Source organism: Somniosus microcephalus, chromosome 15, assembly GCF_052327205.1.
Source record: "Somniosus microcephalus isolate GS21.2 chromosome 15, FLI_Smic_1.0, whole genome shotgun sequence".
Lineage (NCBI taxonomy): Eukaryota > Metazoa > Chordata > Chondrichthyes > Squaliformes > Somniosidae > Somniosus > Somniosus microcephalus.
Genome location: NC_141001.1, coordinates 119,047,232 through 119,066,664, shown reverse-complemented (window position 1 = coordinate 119,066,664; position 19,433 = coordinate 119,047,232). Strand labels below are relative to the sequence as shown.

At 44.8% G+C, this 19,433-nt stretch overlaps 1 protein-coding gene across 7 annotated transcripts in view; it reads left to right on the top strand.

Annotated features, from left to right (window-relative positions):
• Positions 1–17,883, top strand: part of far1 (fatty acyl CoA reductase 1) — a 136,048-nt gene extending 118,165 nt beyond the window's left edge. For all 7 annotated transcript variants that reach the window (XM_086008349.1, XM_086008353.1, XM_086008352.1 and 4 more), the window contains 3 exons: positions 4,364–4,493; positions 10,220–10,347; positions 14,674–17,883. In XM_086008349.1, the coding sequence (XP_085864475.1) occupies positions 4,364–4,493; positions 10,220–10,347; positions 14,674–14,836 (421 nt within the window). In that variant the 3' untranslated portion in view covers positions 14,837–17,883. The remainder of the gene's footprint in view (positions 1–4,363; positions 4,494–10,219; positions 10,348–14,673) is intronic.
• The last annotated feature ends 1,550 nt before the right edge of the window (positions 17,884–19,433 follow it).

Below are 19,433 nucleotides of genomic sequence, written 5' to 3'. Positions count from 1 at the left end.
TTTAGGAGGAATTTCTTTACACAGAGACTGGGGAGAATAATAATCAACTTTATTGTCATTGTTAGTGCACAAGTGCAGTACAACGAAATGTAGGCTTGCGGCTCCCGAGAGTGTACATTTAGATTAAGACATTTAAACATTCAACATACATTTGGCTTGTAATACATTAACATAAACATAACCATAATGAAGTGCATTGGCAGATGTGCAGGCTTTAGAGTTTGTTTGTGGAGTTCAGTAGGATGACAGCCCTGGGAAAGAAGCTGTTCCTAAATCTGGTCGTACGGGTGCGAATGCATCTGTAGCGTCTCCCAGATGGCAGGAGGGCGAACAGACTGTGGCTGGGGTGGGTAGGGTCTTTGATGATGGACCGTGTATAGCTACAGACCTTGCAGTGCCTGACTGGGAAAAAACAGCGTTTCTGGTATATGTGCTCTATTAAGAGGAGGCTGGATGCATACACGAGGGAGAAGGGAATTGAGGGATCTGGGGGCAGGGTGGGAGGAGGTAATTACACTGGTAGGAGCCTCGTGTGGAGTATAATCACCGGCATAGACCAGTTGGCCTGATCAGGCTGTTTCTGTGCTGTAGATTCGATGTGATTCTATATAGTGCTTCTCATTTTGTTTCATTTCTTGGTCTCGGCCCAAAGTTCAAGCTGGATGCTGCTTAGTTGTGCTCACGGTGTTGATTCTGGGTCAAGCGTAATGAATGCAACAAAATAGCACAAAATGCTTTAAGTGAGTGAACCTGCTGGAGGCTGCAGCATTTTTGAGACTTGGCCAGAAGCGCAGCATGTTTCATCTTTACTGCAAGTTTCATATTTTTGTACCTTTTATGCTCAAGGTTCCTGAGAGCCACCTCCATGCATTGCTCTCGCCCCTTTTATGCTGTCAGAAACTGGTTTCGAAAGCAGAATAAAAAAAAGACTTGCATTTATACATCGCCTTTCGTGATCTCGGGACGCTTTACAGCCAATGAAGTACTTTTGAAGTGCAGTCACTGTTGTGATGTAGGAAACGCGGTCGCCAATTTGTGCACAGCAAGCTCCCACAAGCAGCAATGTGATAATGACCAGTTAATCTGTTTGTGATGTTGATTGAGGGATAAATATTAGCCGCAGGACACCGGGAGTAACTCCCCCGCTCTTCAAATAGTGCCCTGGGATCTTTTACGTCCACCCGAGGGAGCAGATGGAGCCTTGGTTTAACGTCTCAGCCAAAAGACGGCACCTCCGACGGTGCAGCGCTCCCTCAGTACTGCCCCTCCGACAGTGCGGCGCTCCCTCAGTACTGCCCCTCCGACAGTGCAGCGCTCCCTCAGTACTGCCCCTCCGACAGTGCAGCGCTCCCTCAGTACTGCCCCTCCGACAGTGCAGCGCTCCCTCAGTACTGCCCCTCCGACAGTGCGGCGCTCCCTCAGTACTGCCCCTCCGACAGTGCAGCGCTCCCTCAGTACTGCCCCTCCGACAGTGCGGCGCTCCCTCAGTACTGCCCCTCCGACAGTGCAGCGCTCCCTCAGTACTGCCCCTCCGACAGTGCGGCGCTCCCTCAGTACTGCCCCTCCGACAGTGCAGCGCTCCCTCAGTACTGCCCCTCCGACAGTGCGGCGCTCCCTCAGTACTGCCCCTCCGACAGTGCGGCGCTCCCTCTACTGCCCCTCCGACAGTGCGGCGCTCCCTCAGTACTGCCCCTCCGACAGTGAGGCGCTCCCTCAGTACTGCCCCTCCGACAGTGCGGCGCTCCCTCAGTACTGCCCCTCCGACAGTGCGGCGCTCCCTCAGTACTGCACTGGTAGTGTCGGCCTAGATTTTTGTGCTCGAGTCTCGTGAACCCACAACCTTCTGACTCAAGTGAGAATGCTACCCACTGTGCCACGACTGACACGAAGGCGTGCTGAGCTTACCCCATCAGTGTTAGACCCACACACATTAAGCTGCCAGGTTGAGAGTTCTTAGAATGCGGAAGAGGGGTTGGAAGAGTCTCGTGTGGAGCATAAACACTGGCATAGACCAGTTGGGCCGAATGGCCTGTTCCGGTGCTGTCGTTTCTGGTGCAGTTCTATGTAATGTGCACAATAGAATACATCCTAAAAAGGGAGAGCCGTGTATCTACAGTCGTGCACTAGTACCTTTTGGTCATTTTCATGATCCTTCATCGTGCTGGTATAGAGGAAGAAATTTGCAAATGCCAGAAATGTGAAATGAGAAACAGAAAAACATTCGACCTCTGGAGGCAGCGAAGGGAAGAGGCGCAAGGCTGATCCCTCATGTCAGATGTGTAGCTAGTGAGGAAAGGCGTTGAGAAAACTCTGGCTTGGAGAGGTAATCTTCGTGGTATGCAAGATAGTAAATGGTATGGAAAAGGTAAATTTGGAAATACAATTAAATTGCAAGAGTAGGATAAGGGGACGAGAGTTCAGATTAGTAACCGGCACATTGAGGACTGGAGTCAGGAATTTCTTCACGAGAGTGATTGATTTATGGAATGGACTCCAGGATATTTTTTTAATATTCATTCACTGGATGTGGGCATTTCTGGCAAGGCCGGCATTTATTGCCCATCCCTAATTGCCCTCGAAGGTGGTGGTGAGCCTTCCTGAACCGCTGCAGTCCGTGTGGTGAAGGTAGTGGTCATTTCAGAGGGCAGTTAAGAGTCGACCACCTCACTGGGGACTGACGTCACATAGACCAGACCGGGTAAGGCCGGCAGATTTCCTTCCCTAAAGGACAATAGATGGGTGTTTACTGGTATTACTGATGCTTTTATTTAATTAACTGAATTTAAATAAATGGTGGGATTTGAACTTGGGCCTCCGGATCATTAGTCCCAGCCTCTGGATTACTAGTCCAGTAATATAACCACTGTGCTAACATTCCCTACATAGAGTAATGGAGACAAAAACCCTGCAATCATTTAAGAACCAGTTGGATACTACAGTCGGGGTATTTCTGGATAAAGGAACTAAGATGGGCCGAATCGCTTTCCTGGTTATATAATTATCTTCTGAAGGGTGGAAGTGTGCAGCAAGTCTGTCGGCACCTGAAAAACATTTTAAAAAAAATAAGGCTCAGGTGCAGACACTTTGCTGCCACAACAGCGTTAGCTGGCGAAGCAAGTTTGGAATTACTGTATTCTATTCCCAAACTGAATGCTGCAGATTGACGGTGTTGGTGTTACAAAGACGGGGCAGTAGCTTCATCGGATGGGTGGCGGTATTGGGAAGCAGATTTTGATCCTTATTATGCACGGTCGCGTTCTCTCCATTTGATCTGCAAAATGCTAGAATTACGAGCAATTAAAAGCACGCCTCCATAAACCATGGTGGCCATGGCTATAAGCGGTGATCAGTAAATCTGGATTCCAATGTGTCTGCTTCTAACCAGATAATAATTTGGGTACTAATCCTGGGATGGAACTTGCCGCCTGTTTTTGGAAATTGCAGTTTTTCGGGCCCAGTTTCAAGCTCTGCATGGTGATTTGCCTCGTTCAGGCTTGACTTGGCACATAACTAGGATCGCAATGTTCTGTTAAATTGAAAACTTTGTTGTGACTCTTGCAAATCGGAATACTTGCCCACGTAAAGCCTATTTGCAAAGAGAAGAGGAAGAGCTCATTGATTTCGGATGTACGCCAGTTATCAGATCTCCGACAAAGGGCTTTCACCTTCTTCCTATTTCACCTTTTTCCTATTTGTTTCACCTTTTTCCTATTTCACATTGTGACGGGTTTGCTGCGTATAGTGACATTTTCTGCTTCTGTTTTTGATTTTCACCATTTGCAGTACCCCTTCCATGTGTGTCCTTGTTTAATAATTGAAACCCTGCAAAGCATCAGCTATACTGACACTTGAGTCCTTGAAAACCCGCTGGTCCTTTGGTATTTGCTCTTTCCTTCGTATCTGAACTCCAGTGCTGAAACTTGCACGTCCTTGTCTTGATGAGTTGTGCTGAAATGATAGTCAACCCTATCGTTCCTGAGTACATTTGGCAATTCTTCATTTGCTCATGGGCTGAGGCTACTGATTTATGATAACTGAATAAGTGAAATTCCATTGCCATGATGGAATTTTTGCCAAGGCTTTGGGAATCGAACTCTGTTGTTATCCTCCATTTTTCCAGTAACTTTGCCCATGGTCCATTTCTGGTGTCACTAGGTTTTTGTTCTTTAAAGCTAAAGAAATTTAACTGTTAATGAAAAAAATTGTGTTGTAATTTTTGTCAGAAACTAGTTTCCGTTTACAGTGTGGGTTGTATTGAGAGTCACGTGCTGATTGTTGTACCTGTCAGTTCTTGCAATGATAAAATATGCAACTAATATCTTTGTGTGTTTGCATTGATTAACTTGACTCTCTTGATGTTTAGGATGATGAAAATCATTAATCGGCTCCACAGATCAATGATGCTGGTGGAATACTTCACAAGCCATTCATGGGTGTGGAACACGGATAACATAAACATGCTAATGAGTCAAATGGGCCCAGATGACAAGAAAGTAGGTCTTATTTAATGTGTGCTGTAACTGTTTCAGTTTTTGCCCTGAATTTGTCATTGCATAAGCTATATATAAATCCGATTCATTCTTTTGGGGCATCAGTTTATTGCCGGTGGTTCAGAGTAGGTTTATAATTTTTTTTTTTCCCGGACTGTTTTGTTGCTCGAGGTGATATAGATTTTTGGACTCTAGGGGGAATCAAGGGACCTGGAGATCGGGGGGTGGGGGGGGTAGTGGACTTGAGGTCGAAGATCAGCCATGATCTTATTGAATGGCGGAGCAGGCTCGAGGGGCCGAATGGCCGACTCCTGCTCTTACTTATGTTCTTATGTTGGTCATAATCCATTTCAGGCGCCCCGCCCCCGCTTCTGCTCTGCCCTCTACAATACGTTCAGCTCCAACCTCAGACTATCGATCCCTCTCACACCACGAGGGATCGATGCTGTCATTTCCCACCCCATGGGCTCGGAGTGAGCTTATGAATACAATGGTGCATCAGGGTGCATGCTGTAAAGAAATGGTTTGAAATTGCAGAAACTGGTGTCTGCCATGGGCAGTGCTCTCACCTCAGCAGGTCGTGGGTTCAAGTCCCACTCCAGAGACTTGGGCACATAATCGAGGCTGACGCTCCCAGTGCAGTACAGTGAATCATCTTTCGGACGAGACGTTGAACCGAGTCCCCGTCTCCCTTAGGTGGATGTGAAAGATCCCACGGCCACTATTTCAATGTTCTCGCCAGTGTCCTGCCCAATATTTATCCCTCAACCAACATCATTCACTAAAAGAGAAAGTCATTTATCACATTGCTGTTTGTGGGAGCTTGCTGTGCACAAATTGGCTGCTGCGTTTCCTACATTACAACAGTGACTACACTGTGTAGTGCTTGCCCTGAGGTAGTGCAAGGCGCTATATTAAATGCAAGTCCTTTCTTTCTTTCAAGCAGAACCCTGATGGCCAAGACCGGTGAGTTTCATTTGCAAAGTAGAATAGCAATCACGCCAGACTTTAACCTAGTAAACATTACCAAAATATATTTGAATCAAAATTTTTTGGAAGGAATTCCATTTTCAGCATTCTAATTTTTTATAAATTTGGTTTGTGGTTCGAAGCAGTGGTTTCATTACTTGAATTATCAAAAAAAAATAGTGATGGTTGAGGGAAGCAATGTTGAAATGATATTGCTGCTTTCAGCCTGTCTGGGTTAATGTTCTAATGAAGCGCCTTTTGCCAATTAATAAAAATCAAGGTCTTGTATTAGAATTCATTTTTTTTTCGGGCGTATTTAGGTTTCAAGTTGCGTGTGAAGGGTAGAGAAGTTCTCCAAACGTCTTTAGTATCTCTCCCTTTGATTTTAATACAGCTCCGTAATATCAGAAGTACAAGTTGTGCTAGTTCTGGTTCCCAAGAGGCATAGGAAGGTGATCTTACCCTGAAGAAATCTGAACGTACTGTTCCGAAAAAGGAAATGTTGAAGTGGTTTATGGCCCCATTATCGGTGGGGGAGGGAGGGACAGGCACACAGTAACCCAGGAACTCGCACTTGCAGCCAACACTCTGAAAGATGCCTCCTGCCACGTGACAATCTGTGTGCCACAAAAAGCGTCTGCCTGGCTGCGGTCAGCAACTAGTAAAAGTATAGAATGCTACTTTAATTTTGCCTTGCTCCCAGGGTCTTAACTATTATGCACATCACAGACTGGAAATTGTTCCATGTCTGTTGCAGGGCAGGTTTGAAATTGGTCAGTTTGACTTTAAAACTAAACACGTGATTCTTTTAAAGTTGCAAACATGAGCTATTTTGTTCTCCTAGAATCCTAGAATGATTCAGCACAGAAGGAGACCATTCGGCCCATCGTGCCTGCGCAGGCTCTTCGAAAGAGCTCTCCAATTAGCCCCACTCACCTGCTCTTTCACTGTAGCCTTGCAGATATTTCCCCTTGAAGTATTTATTCAATTCCCTGAGGGAGAGTGGGACTGAGAGATACCAGTCAGTGTACAGATATCTCCGAGAAAGTGGGGACTGAGAGACACCAGTCAGTGTACAGTTATCTCCGAGAGAGAGAGAGAGTGGGGTCTGCGAGATACCAGTCAGTGTACAGATATGTCCCTGAGGGAGAGGGGGACTGAGAGACACCAGTCAGTGTACATTTCTGTGGCATTGCCCTCCCTAATGGTTGGGTACGATCCACTCCGATCGTCAGTATATGACCATCACAGGCCTGCCCTTGTTTTGGGAGGGCACGTGTCACTAATAGGAGTGCTGTCTTCGCTAACTTCCCAGAAGTTGTAATTCTCTTGGTGACAAGTGTCAACTTGTCAGGCAGGCCAGCAGTCGGAGAGTTCTGACTCCCAGTCTTCACTTGGCTATTAAGTGGATCACACTGAGGTCTTAAATACACTGCTTGCAGATAATCTATTGAGAAACTTTTTGCTTTTCCTGGTCTCGAGTGTAGATTTACTAGAAGATTATACGCTCTCTTTCCCCCAAAAAACCATTTTCACCCTCTTTTCCTTTTCTAGGCTGTCTTTGCAATTCATCATTTTGTAGCCAACCTGCTTTCAGACACACAGCAGTGTTGAGAGCACATGCGCGGGTGTGCCTCGAGGTGACCAATTTTCTACTCTCCTCGGCACCTCAATAACACTTGAGGTGTCATTTATTGATTCACTAATGTTACTTCAGTGTGAAGTCAAAATAAATCTGTTTGCTTCTGTGTAAATGGAAAGTGGCACTATGAAACTGAAGATGTCTCTTGTTGCAGTGCCCTCCAGGATTACCCTGTAATTTGTGTTATCCAGCACTTTAAAAAGCATAGCTTTACTATGCTTCTGCATCACTGACCAGCCCAGAAAGCTGTTTGTGACCAGTTAAATGATCCATTGCAATGTCAATAGCAGACATGTCTTCAGCACGCCTGGTTGCTAAGCACTGTGGTATAACCCAGTAAGCGAGACCAAGGCTGCATAAGCAATGTCTTTATTGCCAAGGGCTGCAAGTTCATGTTACCAACAGTTGAAGAGCTCTGCACACAAACAAGTCTGCAACTTTGGACTTTTGTGATGCATGTGCCGAGTTCCCCCTCCTTCTTTGTGTTTGCATGTCTGTCTGGTGTTTTGGACCTTTACTTGGGCAACCTCTGGAGCCATGTGATCTGGGTAAGCAGCTGTTGGAAAGATCGTTCCTCCAATCCTGGCCTCTTGTGAATTCCTCACTTCCTTCGGCCGACCATTGGTGACCGTGCCGTGCCTTCAGCTGCCTAGGCCCTAAACTCTGCAGTTCCCCTCCCTAACCCGCGCTCTCCTTCCTTTAAGATGCTCCGTAAAACCTACCTCTTTGACCAAGCTCCGGCCTAAATATCTCCTTGTGTGGCTCTGTGTCCAGTTCTGTCTGATAACGCTCTCGTGAAGCGCCTTGGGACGCTTTACTACATTAAACGCGCAATATAAATGCAAGTTGTTCTATCCTTACCCACATGATGAGGTGAAAAATAAATTGTTGCTTGTGAAAGAATTCTAAACAACCAGCAGTGTGCCAGGGTAATTCACCTAATCTCTGGGTTCAAACCCCATAGAGCACGGTGTGGGGGGTGGAAAGCAATGGGAATGAGGACTTTACAACAACCAATTGACGATCAGGAGCAGTTCATCACATCACTGACAGTCCCTTGCTCATTTAATATTTGTGCAGCTTTGCAGCAGTGTGTGTCAGCTGTGGCTCCGTGGGCAGCACTCTTGCCTCTGAGTCAGAAGGTCATGGGTTCAAGCCCCACTCCAGAGATTTGAGCACAAAAATCTAGGCCAACGCTCCCAGTGCAGTACTGAGGGAGTGCTGCCCTGTCGGAGGTGCTGTCTTTCGGATGACGTATTAAACCAAGGCCTTGTCTTCCCCCCTCGGGTGGATGTAAAAGATGCCATGGCACTATTTCGAAGAGGAGCCGGGGCGTTCTGGGGCCTATGTTTATCCCTCAATCAACATCACTACAAACAGATGATCTGGTCATTATCACATTGATGTTTGTGGGAGCTTGCTGTGTGCAAATTGGCTGCCACGTTTCCTGCATTACAACAATGACTACACTTCAAAAAGTACTTCATTGGCTATAAAGTGCTTTGGGCCATCCTGAGGTGGTGAAAAGTGCTATATAAACGCAAGTCTTTTTTTCCTTTGATCCAGGTCTTGGCTGCGATTTCGGCATTGGCCTCCTGTAAAGAAATAACTTGCATTTCTACAGCGCCATTCATGACTTCAGGATGCCCTGAAGCGCTTTACAGTCAATGAAGTACTTTTGAAATAGAAACAGAAAATGCCAGAAATACACAGGTCAGGCAGCACCTGCGGGGAGAGAAAAACTTGGGTTAACGTTTCGGGCCGATGATCTTTTAGCAGTTTTGTACGAAAGGCCATCGATCTGCAATGTTGACTCTGATCCTCTCTCCACAGATGTTGCCAGACCTGCTGAGTGTTTCCAGCATTTTATGTTTTCATTTCAGATTTCCAGCATTTTAAGTTACTTTTGAAATGTTGCAACTAAACTTAACTCTTTCTAATGTAAAATTAAACATAAGTTGCACATCGTAACATAGAAACATAGAAAATAGGAGCAGGAGTAGGCCATTCGGCCCCTCGAGCCTGCTCCGCCATTCAATGCGATCATGGCTGATCATCCAAATTCAGTACCCTGTCCCTACTTTCTCCCCATACCCCTTGATCCCTTTAGCCTTAAGAAATATATCCAACTCCTTCTTGAACATATTTAATGTATTGGCCTCAACTGCCTTTTGTGGTAGAGAATTCCACAGGTTCACCACTCTCTGGGTGAAGAAATTCCTCCTCATTTCTGTCCTAAATGGCTTACCCCTTAACCTTAACACACGAGTGATAATAATTGTGCTACATTAACATACTGAATTACACAAGAGTCTACAGCACAGAAACAGGCCATTCGGCCCAACTGGACTATGGCAGCGTTTATGCTCCACACGAGCCTCCTCCCACCCCTCTTCATTCTCGGAACTTTTAAGCATTGCAGTCATGTGTGTGTGTGTATGTATCTCTTCACATTTTGTACTGTGGTTCGGGCTTGCTCCCCAATTATTGCTCTTAACATTTTCAACATACTAAACACAGCCAAACCCTGGGTGCTAATCATAGAATCTTACAGCACAGAAGGAGGCCATTCGGCCCCTTGTGCCTGTGATGGCTCTTTTGAAACAGCTATCCAATTAGTCCCACTCGCCCCATCTCTCTTCCCATAGCCCTGCAATTTTCTCTCTGTGTTTATATCTCATTCCCTTTCGACCGTTGCAGTTGAATCTGCCTCCACCACCCTTGCAGCGCATTCCAGATCACAGCAACTCGCTGCGTTTTTAAAAAAAAAAAGACATTTTCATCTCCCCTCTGGTTCTTTTGCCAATTATCTTAAAGCTCTGTGCTCTGGTTACTGACCCTTCTGCCAGTAGAACTATTTTAGAAATGTAATTAATTTTTTTTGTGAAATCTGGTCCGTGTAAAATTTCTGCTTCGATTGAAGCGCTGATGTGCTGCGCTATGAAGATTTGCAGGCAGGTTATTTTTATCCACAGTTCCTGGAATCTGAGTCGGTAATTCATAAAATTTCTTGGCAAACCAGCTAGATGCCCATATCTGGCCACATTGCTCAAATATATCTCCAGTCTGTTTACATGATGTTTTAATAAGAATTGTACTTTTTTTTTCTGCTTATAAGGCATTCAACTTTGACGTGAGACAGCTTCACTGGGCAGAGTACATGGAGAACTACTGTATGGGAACCAAGAAATATGTGCTAAATGAAGAGCTGTCCGGACTACCTGCGGCCAGGAAACATCTGATCAAGTATGTGGGCACGGTTAGCTTGGTGATGTAACGAGTGCGATTGAAATCGCAGCTCTTGCATTGTGAGGAGGGAAGACTGATGGGTGGGGAAGGGACTTGTTAAAAGGAATTATAGAATATTAGAAATCATAGAAATTTACGGCACAGACGGAGGCCACTCGGCCCATTGTGTCTGTGCCGGCCGAAAAAGAGCTCTCCGGCTTAATCCCACTGTCCAGCTCTCTGTCCGTAGCCCTGTAGGTTACGGCACCAAGTGCATATCCAAATACTTTTTAAATGCGATGAGGGTTTCTGCCTCTCCCACCCTTTCAGGCAGTGAGTTCCAGACCCCCCCCACCCTCTGAAGTTGTTCTCCAACTCCCCTCTAATCCTTCTACCAATTACTTTAAATCTGTGCCCCCTGGTTATTGACCTCTCTGCTAAGGGAAATAGGTCCTTCCTATCCACTCTATCTGGGCCCCTCATAATTTTATACACCTCAATTAGGTCTCCCCTCAGCCTCCTCTGTTCCAAAGAAAACAACCCCAGTCTTTCCTCATAGCTAAAATTCTCCAGTCCTGGCAACATTGTGAGCCTACAGTTTGTTCTGACTAATGTGGCGTGGTTTGAGATAGTCATCGCCTCGTCACCAAATCGCTTTACCAAGGTGCACTTGTGCATACGTGGCCACGGTTCAATAGTGCAGGACTGAACTGGCCTACTGGCCTTCCGATACACATCTTACATAAGCTATAAGATGCTCCACCATTATGGCTTATGCGAGATATTTATGATAAAAGGGGTAAGGTAGCATAGTGGTTATGTGACTGGACTAATGATCCAGAGACACGAGTTCAAACCCCACCACGGCAGCTGAGGACTTTAAATTCAGTTGTTTAAATAAATCTGGAATAAAAAGCTAGCATCAGTAATGGTGACCATGAAACTACCGAATTTAAAAAAAAAAAAAAAGTGCACCATATTCTGCATAACGTTTTTAAAAATCCATTCTCTGGATGTGGGCATCTCTGGCAAGGCCAGCATTTATTGCCCATCCCTAATTGCCCTTGAGAAGGTGTTGGTGAGCCGCCGCCTTGAACCGCTGCAGTCCCTGTGGTGAAGGTGCTCCCACAGTACTATCAAACTATGGGGAAAATGGCCAAAACATCCTGCGATGCTGCTCCCCACCCCCAAAGTGCTACTTCTGGCTGCTACTCTTTTTCTATCCCTCTTTCCACCCTCCCCACACTGTTACTGCTCTCGACTTCTCTCCTCTAGCCCACCTTCCCTCCCATCTCAAAAAACCTCCCTCCCCCCATTAATCTTGACTTTTCTTCTGTGCTCTCTCACCCACCCCCGAGTGCTGTTCCTAGCTTTTGCTCTCTGCATTTCTCCCTCAAGCTCCCGTATCAGATTCTGTCCTCAACTTCCCTCTGTACACACCCATGTGACTGGCATCGTATACCTGGCCAGTGCGCAATACCGCCAATCACAGCAGGAGGGAGTTTTGGAGGATTCACTTGGAGAAGGGGCCTGATCCACACAGGCGATGAGTTCCCCCTGTCTCAGTGTTAAACAAGGACAGCTGGCATGTATGCCTTTCCCTTCTGGTTAAGAGGTCAGGGAAAATTGCTAATGAAATGTCTTCCAAATGCTGGAATGAATAAGACTGTTTAACGCAGGCAAAATAAGGGTTTGGTATTGGAACATTAGGAGCAGGAGTCGGCCGTACGGCCCCTCGAGCCTACTTCGCCATTCAATAAGATCATGGCTAATCTTTGACCTCAACTCCACTTTCCCGCCCTATCCCCATATCCCTCGAATCCCTTAGTATCCAACAATCTATCGATCTCGGTCTTGAATATACTCAACGACTGAGCCTCCACAGCCCTCTGGGGTAGAGAACTCCAAAGATTCACAACCCTCTTGAGTGAAGACATTTCTCTGCATCTCAGTCCTAAATGGTCGACCTGTTATTCGGAGACTGACAGAGTCCGTGTGGTGGCTTGATGATATTTCCTTCTCATCCATGGTCAGGAGCTCAGTTTGGCTTTACTAGATGATAATCCTACAGTGAGCGAACAACAAGCTGCCTCAAAATTGGCATCAACTTCCCAAGTGAAATGTTAGACCCAGAGTTGAAATTGAAATGGTGACGCCATATTTTAAAATCTTTGGATTCAATCCTTTTCACGGTCTACTGAAAGATAGTCTGTCTTGTTTCTGGAGATATTTGCTTTCGGCTTAGTTTAATGATTTGTTCTATAATTGTAAGAAGTCACACAACACCAGGTTATAGTCCAACAGTTTTATTTGAAATCACAAGCTTTCAGAGCGCTGCTCCTTCGTCAGGTGAAGTGGAGAGATGCATAAAGACACAGCTTATATAGTCAGAGAATAATGTCAGATGATTACAGGTAATCTTTCTAACTGCCATTTATCACACCTCAGCAGAGAGATAATCACAGCAATCAAAGGTGTGAATGGTGCCCAAACAGGTCAGTCAGGAAAACATTACATCAAAGAACAATGAGGTGGGGTGAAATGTTGCAGATGCTGGGGTCTGTATGAAAAACAAAAAACAGACAAAAAAACTTTTTTTTTTGCTGGAAATGACTGACCTGTTTGGACACCATTCACACCTTTGATTGCTGTGATTATCTCTGCTGAGGTGTGATAAATGGCAGTTAGAAAGATTACCTGTAATCATCTGGCATTAGCCTCTGACTATATAAGCTGTGTCTTTATGCATCTCTCCATTTCACCTGACGAAGGAGCAGCGCTCCGAAAGCTTGTAATTTCAAATAAAACTGTTGGACTATAACCTGGTGTTGTGTGACTTCTTACATTTGTCCACCCCAGTCCAACACTGGCATCTCCAAACCTTGTTCTATAATAGCTAAAAAGAAAGTTTAACATTTTTTGGCTTTACTGAAATACTTCCAGAGAAGCTGTTTAAGCCGGGTTACATTATACTGTCTAGATGAAGTTTATGTTCCATTTGAGGCCAAGCGTGATCTAAAGATAGTTATAAGTGAAGTGACTAGGTACAGTTCTGACGAAGGGTCATCGACCTGAAACGTTAACTGTTTCTCTCTCCGCAGATGCTGCCTGACCTGCTGAGTATTTCCAGCATTTTCTGTTTTTATTTCAGATTTCTAGCAGCTGCAGTATTTTGCTTTTGTAGGTACAGTTCTGCTGTGGTTATGGTAATCTGGTAACTTGTGGGAAGGAACCTGGGGTGGGGTGGGGGGCGGAGGAAGCACCATACAAGATGACATTTGTCATTGAAAAAGAGCCTGACTGGTTCAGTAATCCCCTGTAGGAAAGGGCACCTGCCACTTCGTCAGGCCCACACGTGCCTCCAGTCCCCTTTGTGACTCTTCATGCCCTCCCTCCGAAGGGGGTTGGAATACAAGAGTAAGGAAGTCTTGTTCCAATTGTACAGGGCTTTGGTGCGACCACACCTGGAGTACGGTGCACAGTTTTGCTCTCTATCTGAGGACGGATATACTTGCCTTGGAGGCGGTGCTGTGAAAGTTCACTAGATTGATTCCTGGGACGAGAGGGTTGTCCTATGATGAGAGATTGAGTAGATTGGGCCTATACTCTCTGGAGTTTAGAAGAATGAGAGGTGATCTCATTGAAACATACAAGATTCTGAGAGGGATTGACAGAGGTTGTTTCCCCTGGCTGGAGTGTCTAGAACCAGGGGTCAGTGTCAGGATAAGGGGTCGGCCATTTAAGATGGAGGTGAGGAGGAATTTCTTCACTCAGAGGCTTGTGAATCTTTGGATTTCTCTACCCCAGAGGGCTGTGGATGCTGAATCATTGAGTATATTCAAGGCTGAGATCGATAGATTTTTGGACTCTAGGTGAATCAAGGGATATGGAGGTCGGGCGGGAAGGTGGATTTGAGGTTGAAGATCAGCCGTGATCTTATTGAATGGCGGAGCAGGCTCGAGGGGCTGTCCGGCCTGGTCCTAATTGTTATGTTCTTATGAAGTGGCCGAGGAAGCCATTCAGTTGTTGCACACAATGGCACCAAGCTACAAGTCTAACCATTCTGAAGGCCCGTAAATGTGGCTTTGCAAGCATCGCCCGAAGAACAAATGATTAAAAAGAAAGCACTTTGCGCATTTTCTCGCAGCTCGTTGCTGAATTGTTATGTTCGAAAAACATTACCACATCATATCGCAATCGATATTTCTTTCCTATTGACTCGCGTGTGAAATTATGAAATAAATATTGGCATGGGTCTGGATTAATTCTAAGCTGCATTTAAAAACAAAATGCATATATACATGGCTAGCAAGCCTGAGAAACTGTTGTTTCTTTAAATTGTAGGTTGAGAAATATTCGCTATGCATTCAACACAATCCTGGTTGTTCTGATCTGGAGAGTTTTCATCGCGAGATCGCAGATGGCGCGGAACATCTGGTACTTTGTGGTCAGTCTTTGCTACAAGTTCTTGTCCTACTTCAGGGCATCTAGTACCATGAGATACTGAAGGAACCACAAGCACTCAGTCACCTATGCATTTATGGATAGCTGTACTGGACATTGATAAACCTTGTGTTAATGTTTGTACTTAAAAAAAAATACCTGTACCTTGTTATATTTTGTCATGTATGTAATTTGTTGAAGCTACTTTATGATAATTTAGGTTGCCTATCTAGCACCATTAAAAGTACAGAAATGCCCTGAAGTACAGTGAAAAATTAAATCAATTTCAGGGTTTAAAATAAGCTTTAACACTGAAGGAAGAATGACATGGGGAAAACAAGTTTCTTTTTTTTTTCCATTGAATAACTGTATTCAAATTTCTGTGGGACATCTTTGCCTCTTCATGAGAAGTTTATGAAACATGTCCTGTTGCAAGTAGAGTTTGTCCGTAAATGCTAATTTACTTATAGTGCATGTTCAGTTTGGCTTTAACAATTTACCTTTTTGGGTTACGGGATAGGACATTCAGTTTAAACTTCAGTGGTGCAACCAAACCCCCCCCCCCCCCCCCCCCCCGAGTGAAAGAAGCCTCCTAACATTGATCTTGAGGCTGGAATTTGTCTTCCTATGCTTGTCCGCTTGACTTTACTAGCCGTGCAGCCAGCCTGCCCTCTTATGCTGCTTCAGATTGGCCTTTCAGTCGCGACAGCACTATTTGCTTTAGCTGAACCAAGCACAAAGCAACAATCCTACAATTAATTGGTAAATGTTAAGTGAGACTTGCTCTGGGCTGGGAACTCTGCAATCAGCTTGGGGCTGCAATTGCTGAAGGTACCAGAGGAAACTCTCTTTCATACTTTCTGCAGCAGATGCCCTGCGGGACTGTCCAGTACCGTCCCAAAAAAACACTGGGGCACCAAGTTTAAACTCCGGGAGCTTTAACTGAATGTCTCAGTGCAAAAAAAAAAAAGCAAAATTATTTTGGAGAAGTGGGGGGTGACTTCAGTGGGGAAAAATACATCTGCCGGATTGTAAAGAGGGCGGCTGATTCGCTGTCACCCATTTTGCTCTACCGCCCAAGACCAGTTTCACCGCGCCCCCCCCCCCCCCCACCTCTCGCCTTTTTCCAAATCGCTTTCTAATTTAGAGTCCTGGGTTTATGCGGAAGACGCAAGCTATCTATACTGCCTGTAAACATTCCTGAAAGATAAGTGGAATTAGTGAATTAACGTACTACGCTCTCTGCAAACGTGTATAAATAGTTGGATTTTGATAAAAGTTAGGAAAATGAATTTGTTAATGGGTTTTTGCCTTGACCTGGGGAAGGGGGAAATGCTGTCTTATTGGGGTGTCGGCATGTGCCTGACTTCACTATACTTTAGAGGGGTTATGCTGAAGATTTTTTTTTTTTTAAACAGATGTGAGAATGTCAACCGGCCTCTCCGATTTACTGGCATTTTCCATTTGATTGTTCCAATTGGGATGCTGGCACTGTTGCTGTTGGTATAAAGGTTGAAATGAGTCGAGCGTATTTTTTTTTTTGAATTATGTTACAGCTTCTCTCTTTAAAACTCGAGCTGTGAATATCCCATTTAGACTTTGGCCTCACGACCAATGTAATCTAACATCTTCACCAATAACGAATAAGCTTCTATCGCGTCACATAGTTAGTTATACAGGTGGAGTAGCATTTAGCCTCTGCCCGACTGAGTTTAAATGCGGACACATCTCAAATCCCTCTGCGATTTATAAAACAATGTGCGTAATATTGATGTGCAAAGCTTTAAATCACAGTTGAGGTATCGGCCGTTTGAACCTTACTAGTAGTTGTTGGCACTGGTGACTGGTTGAGTGAAATATCGCTTCAAAGCGCTCGTCTTTATATTAAAAATAAATCGGATGATCTGTTTCAAATCAGCAGCATAGAGAGGCCAAGAGGTTAAATTAAGCCAAGATCCAAAGCCACCAGTCTTTAATTCACAGAAGTGTGTACTTGCATTTACACAATCTCATCATCCTTGTTAGTTTTTTGTTTTAAGAGTCGCTCCTCATTTCACGGTGTAGATGTACCCCCGTACTCGTCACAAAACGAGTCCGCTTCCTTTGCATCCATCTCATGCTTCATAAAGCAATCAGTAGCTTGGCGGCTGAACGACAGCGATGTGCTGCAGCGAAAATGTTCATCGCTTACTCCGCCTCCTCTGCCCCTTGCGTGAGGAAGGAATGGCTGGACTGCAGCCCGAACTAAACTTGTGTAAAACCTTGGTGAACTGCTCCAGCCTTCAGAACATTGATTGCCTTCTGCCCATGCACCACCACCACCCCTCCCCCCCCTCCAACTCCCCTACCACTGCCCGTATCTCTAAACTGGGTGGCAGCACCCATCTCGTGAAAGATCTGTTCAAGTTTACTGCGCGGACGCTTCAAGTGTGAGTGACTGAAATTCAAGCCTTGCTTTATACGGCTGCAAGAAAGAAGAAAGAAATGGGGGCATTTTGTAAACGGCGAGAACCCTTTTCACTTGTTAACTGAGATTTGGCGAACCTGTGCTTTTATCTTTTTTTTTAAAAAGCAGATAATTTGCAGGAGACCCTTGTTGAGGTATGTTTTGCCGGGATTGGTCTGTGTGCAGCACTTAAAATTTTTTTTTGCAGCAGTGTATGGGGCGGAGGGGAGCCGGTGTGTGAAATGGCACAGGCTTTTGTTGTGCTCTTACGAACTGTTGTAAAAATAGTACTTCAATGTGCATTGTGTGGCTGGCTGCCTTACAATAACGACACTTTTTTTTTAGTGAATGTTTCTACAGAGGACAATAGATGACATTTGTAATCAAAAAGGTTAATATTATTGGCTATCAGCTGGTATACCAGTAAGGTTAAATCTGTATTGGAATTGACTTTAATTTTAAGAAAATGATTTTTCTGTACACTCCGAGTGAAACTTTTTTCATCCTGAAAGCAATGTTAAATGCTACACTACAATAGCAGCATTCATATTTTTTACACTGTTTGTATGAAAAAAGGACAAGCGTCAGTGTCACAGTTTGCAGTACAACTACAGTGATTTGTGAATGGAAAATTAAATGGGTGCCTTTGAGAACCAAAAACAAAATGGAGTGTTTATTTAAATTTGAGGTTCCTGTTGCTGCTTCTCTCCTCCCCCGCCCCCAGCAATTGTTTAAATCCTGCTGTCATCACAAGCAGCTACACCTTGCACTTCCAAACATAATGTAAGAAGTCACACAACACCAGGTTATAGTCCCAACAGCTTTATTTGAAATCTGACCTGTTTGGACACCATTCACACCTTTGATTGCTGTGATTATCTCTCTGCCGAGGTGTGATAAATGGCAGTTAGAAAGATTACCTGTAAACATCTGACACTATTCTCTGACTATATAAGCTGTGTCTTTATGCATTTCTCCACTTCACCTGACGAAGGAGCAGCGCTCCGAAAGCTTATGATTTCAAATAAAGCTGTTGGACTATAACCTGGTGTTGTGTGACGACTTACATTTGTCCACCCCAGTCCAACACCGGCATCTCCACACCATTCCAAACATAAGGCTGAAAGATTATGGCTACAACAGCTTGTATTTATACAGCGCCGTTAACGTAGTAAAACGTCCCATGGGCGTTCACAGGAGCGATTATTAGACAAAATTTGACACCGAGCCACCAAAGGAGATATTAGGACAGGCGACCAAAATCTTGGTCAAAGAGGTAGGTTTTAAGCAGTGCCTTGAGGGAGGAGAGAGAGGCTTAGGGAGGGAATTCCAGAGCTTGTGGCCTAGTCAGCTGAAGGCACGGCTGCCAATGGTGGAGCGATTTGAAATCAGGGATGCTCGTTCTATGCTTCCTGTTGGTGCTGTTCGGTTAGAGCAGAATCTCATTCTCGTCTGAAAAAGATGAATGTTAATTAGAACTTTAGAGTGGCTTAGCAGGTAGTTTTTAAGTGGAGATTTTAATAGATTGGCTAGACAGTCAAATGAACTAATCAAGCTCTCTTCATTCTGTTGCTTTGCTAATATTAGTTCTTCAAGATGAGGGCAGCTGTTTCTGGATCAACTAGGCCTAGCGGTACAATTTACTGTGGACTTCCGAGCACGTGTGAAAAATCTAGTGCCAAGTAACCCTGTGCAGGGTACATTTTAGCCTTTAAAGGTGAGTGTATGCAACGGGCTGCACTCCCATTTTCAAGAGGGGAAAAATTTGAATGAAGTGCGGAAACCAATTAACGTGGCTACGCTATGATGGTCATGAGTGTCGGAGGTCTGAGGAAAGATTCAAGAAGCTTGGGATGTTCAGTCATGAAAGGTATCCTCGAATCTTGCAGCACAGAAGGAATTCATTCGGCCTGTCATGCCAATGCCAGCTCTTTGAAAGAGCTGTTCAATTTAGTCCCATAATCTTGCAAATGGGTCCCCTTCAAGTACGTGTCCAGTTGCGTTTTGAAAGTTCCTCTGGAATCTGATTCCACCACCCTTTCAGGTCATGTGTTCCAGATCTTAACAATCCTCTGTGGGAAAAAATTCTCCTCATTTCCACTCTAGTTCTTTTGCCAATTATTTTAAATCTATGACCTCCAGTTACTGATCCACTTGCCAGAGGAAACCGTTTCTCCCTATTTGCTCCATCCAAACCCCTCATTATGTTGAATAT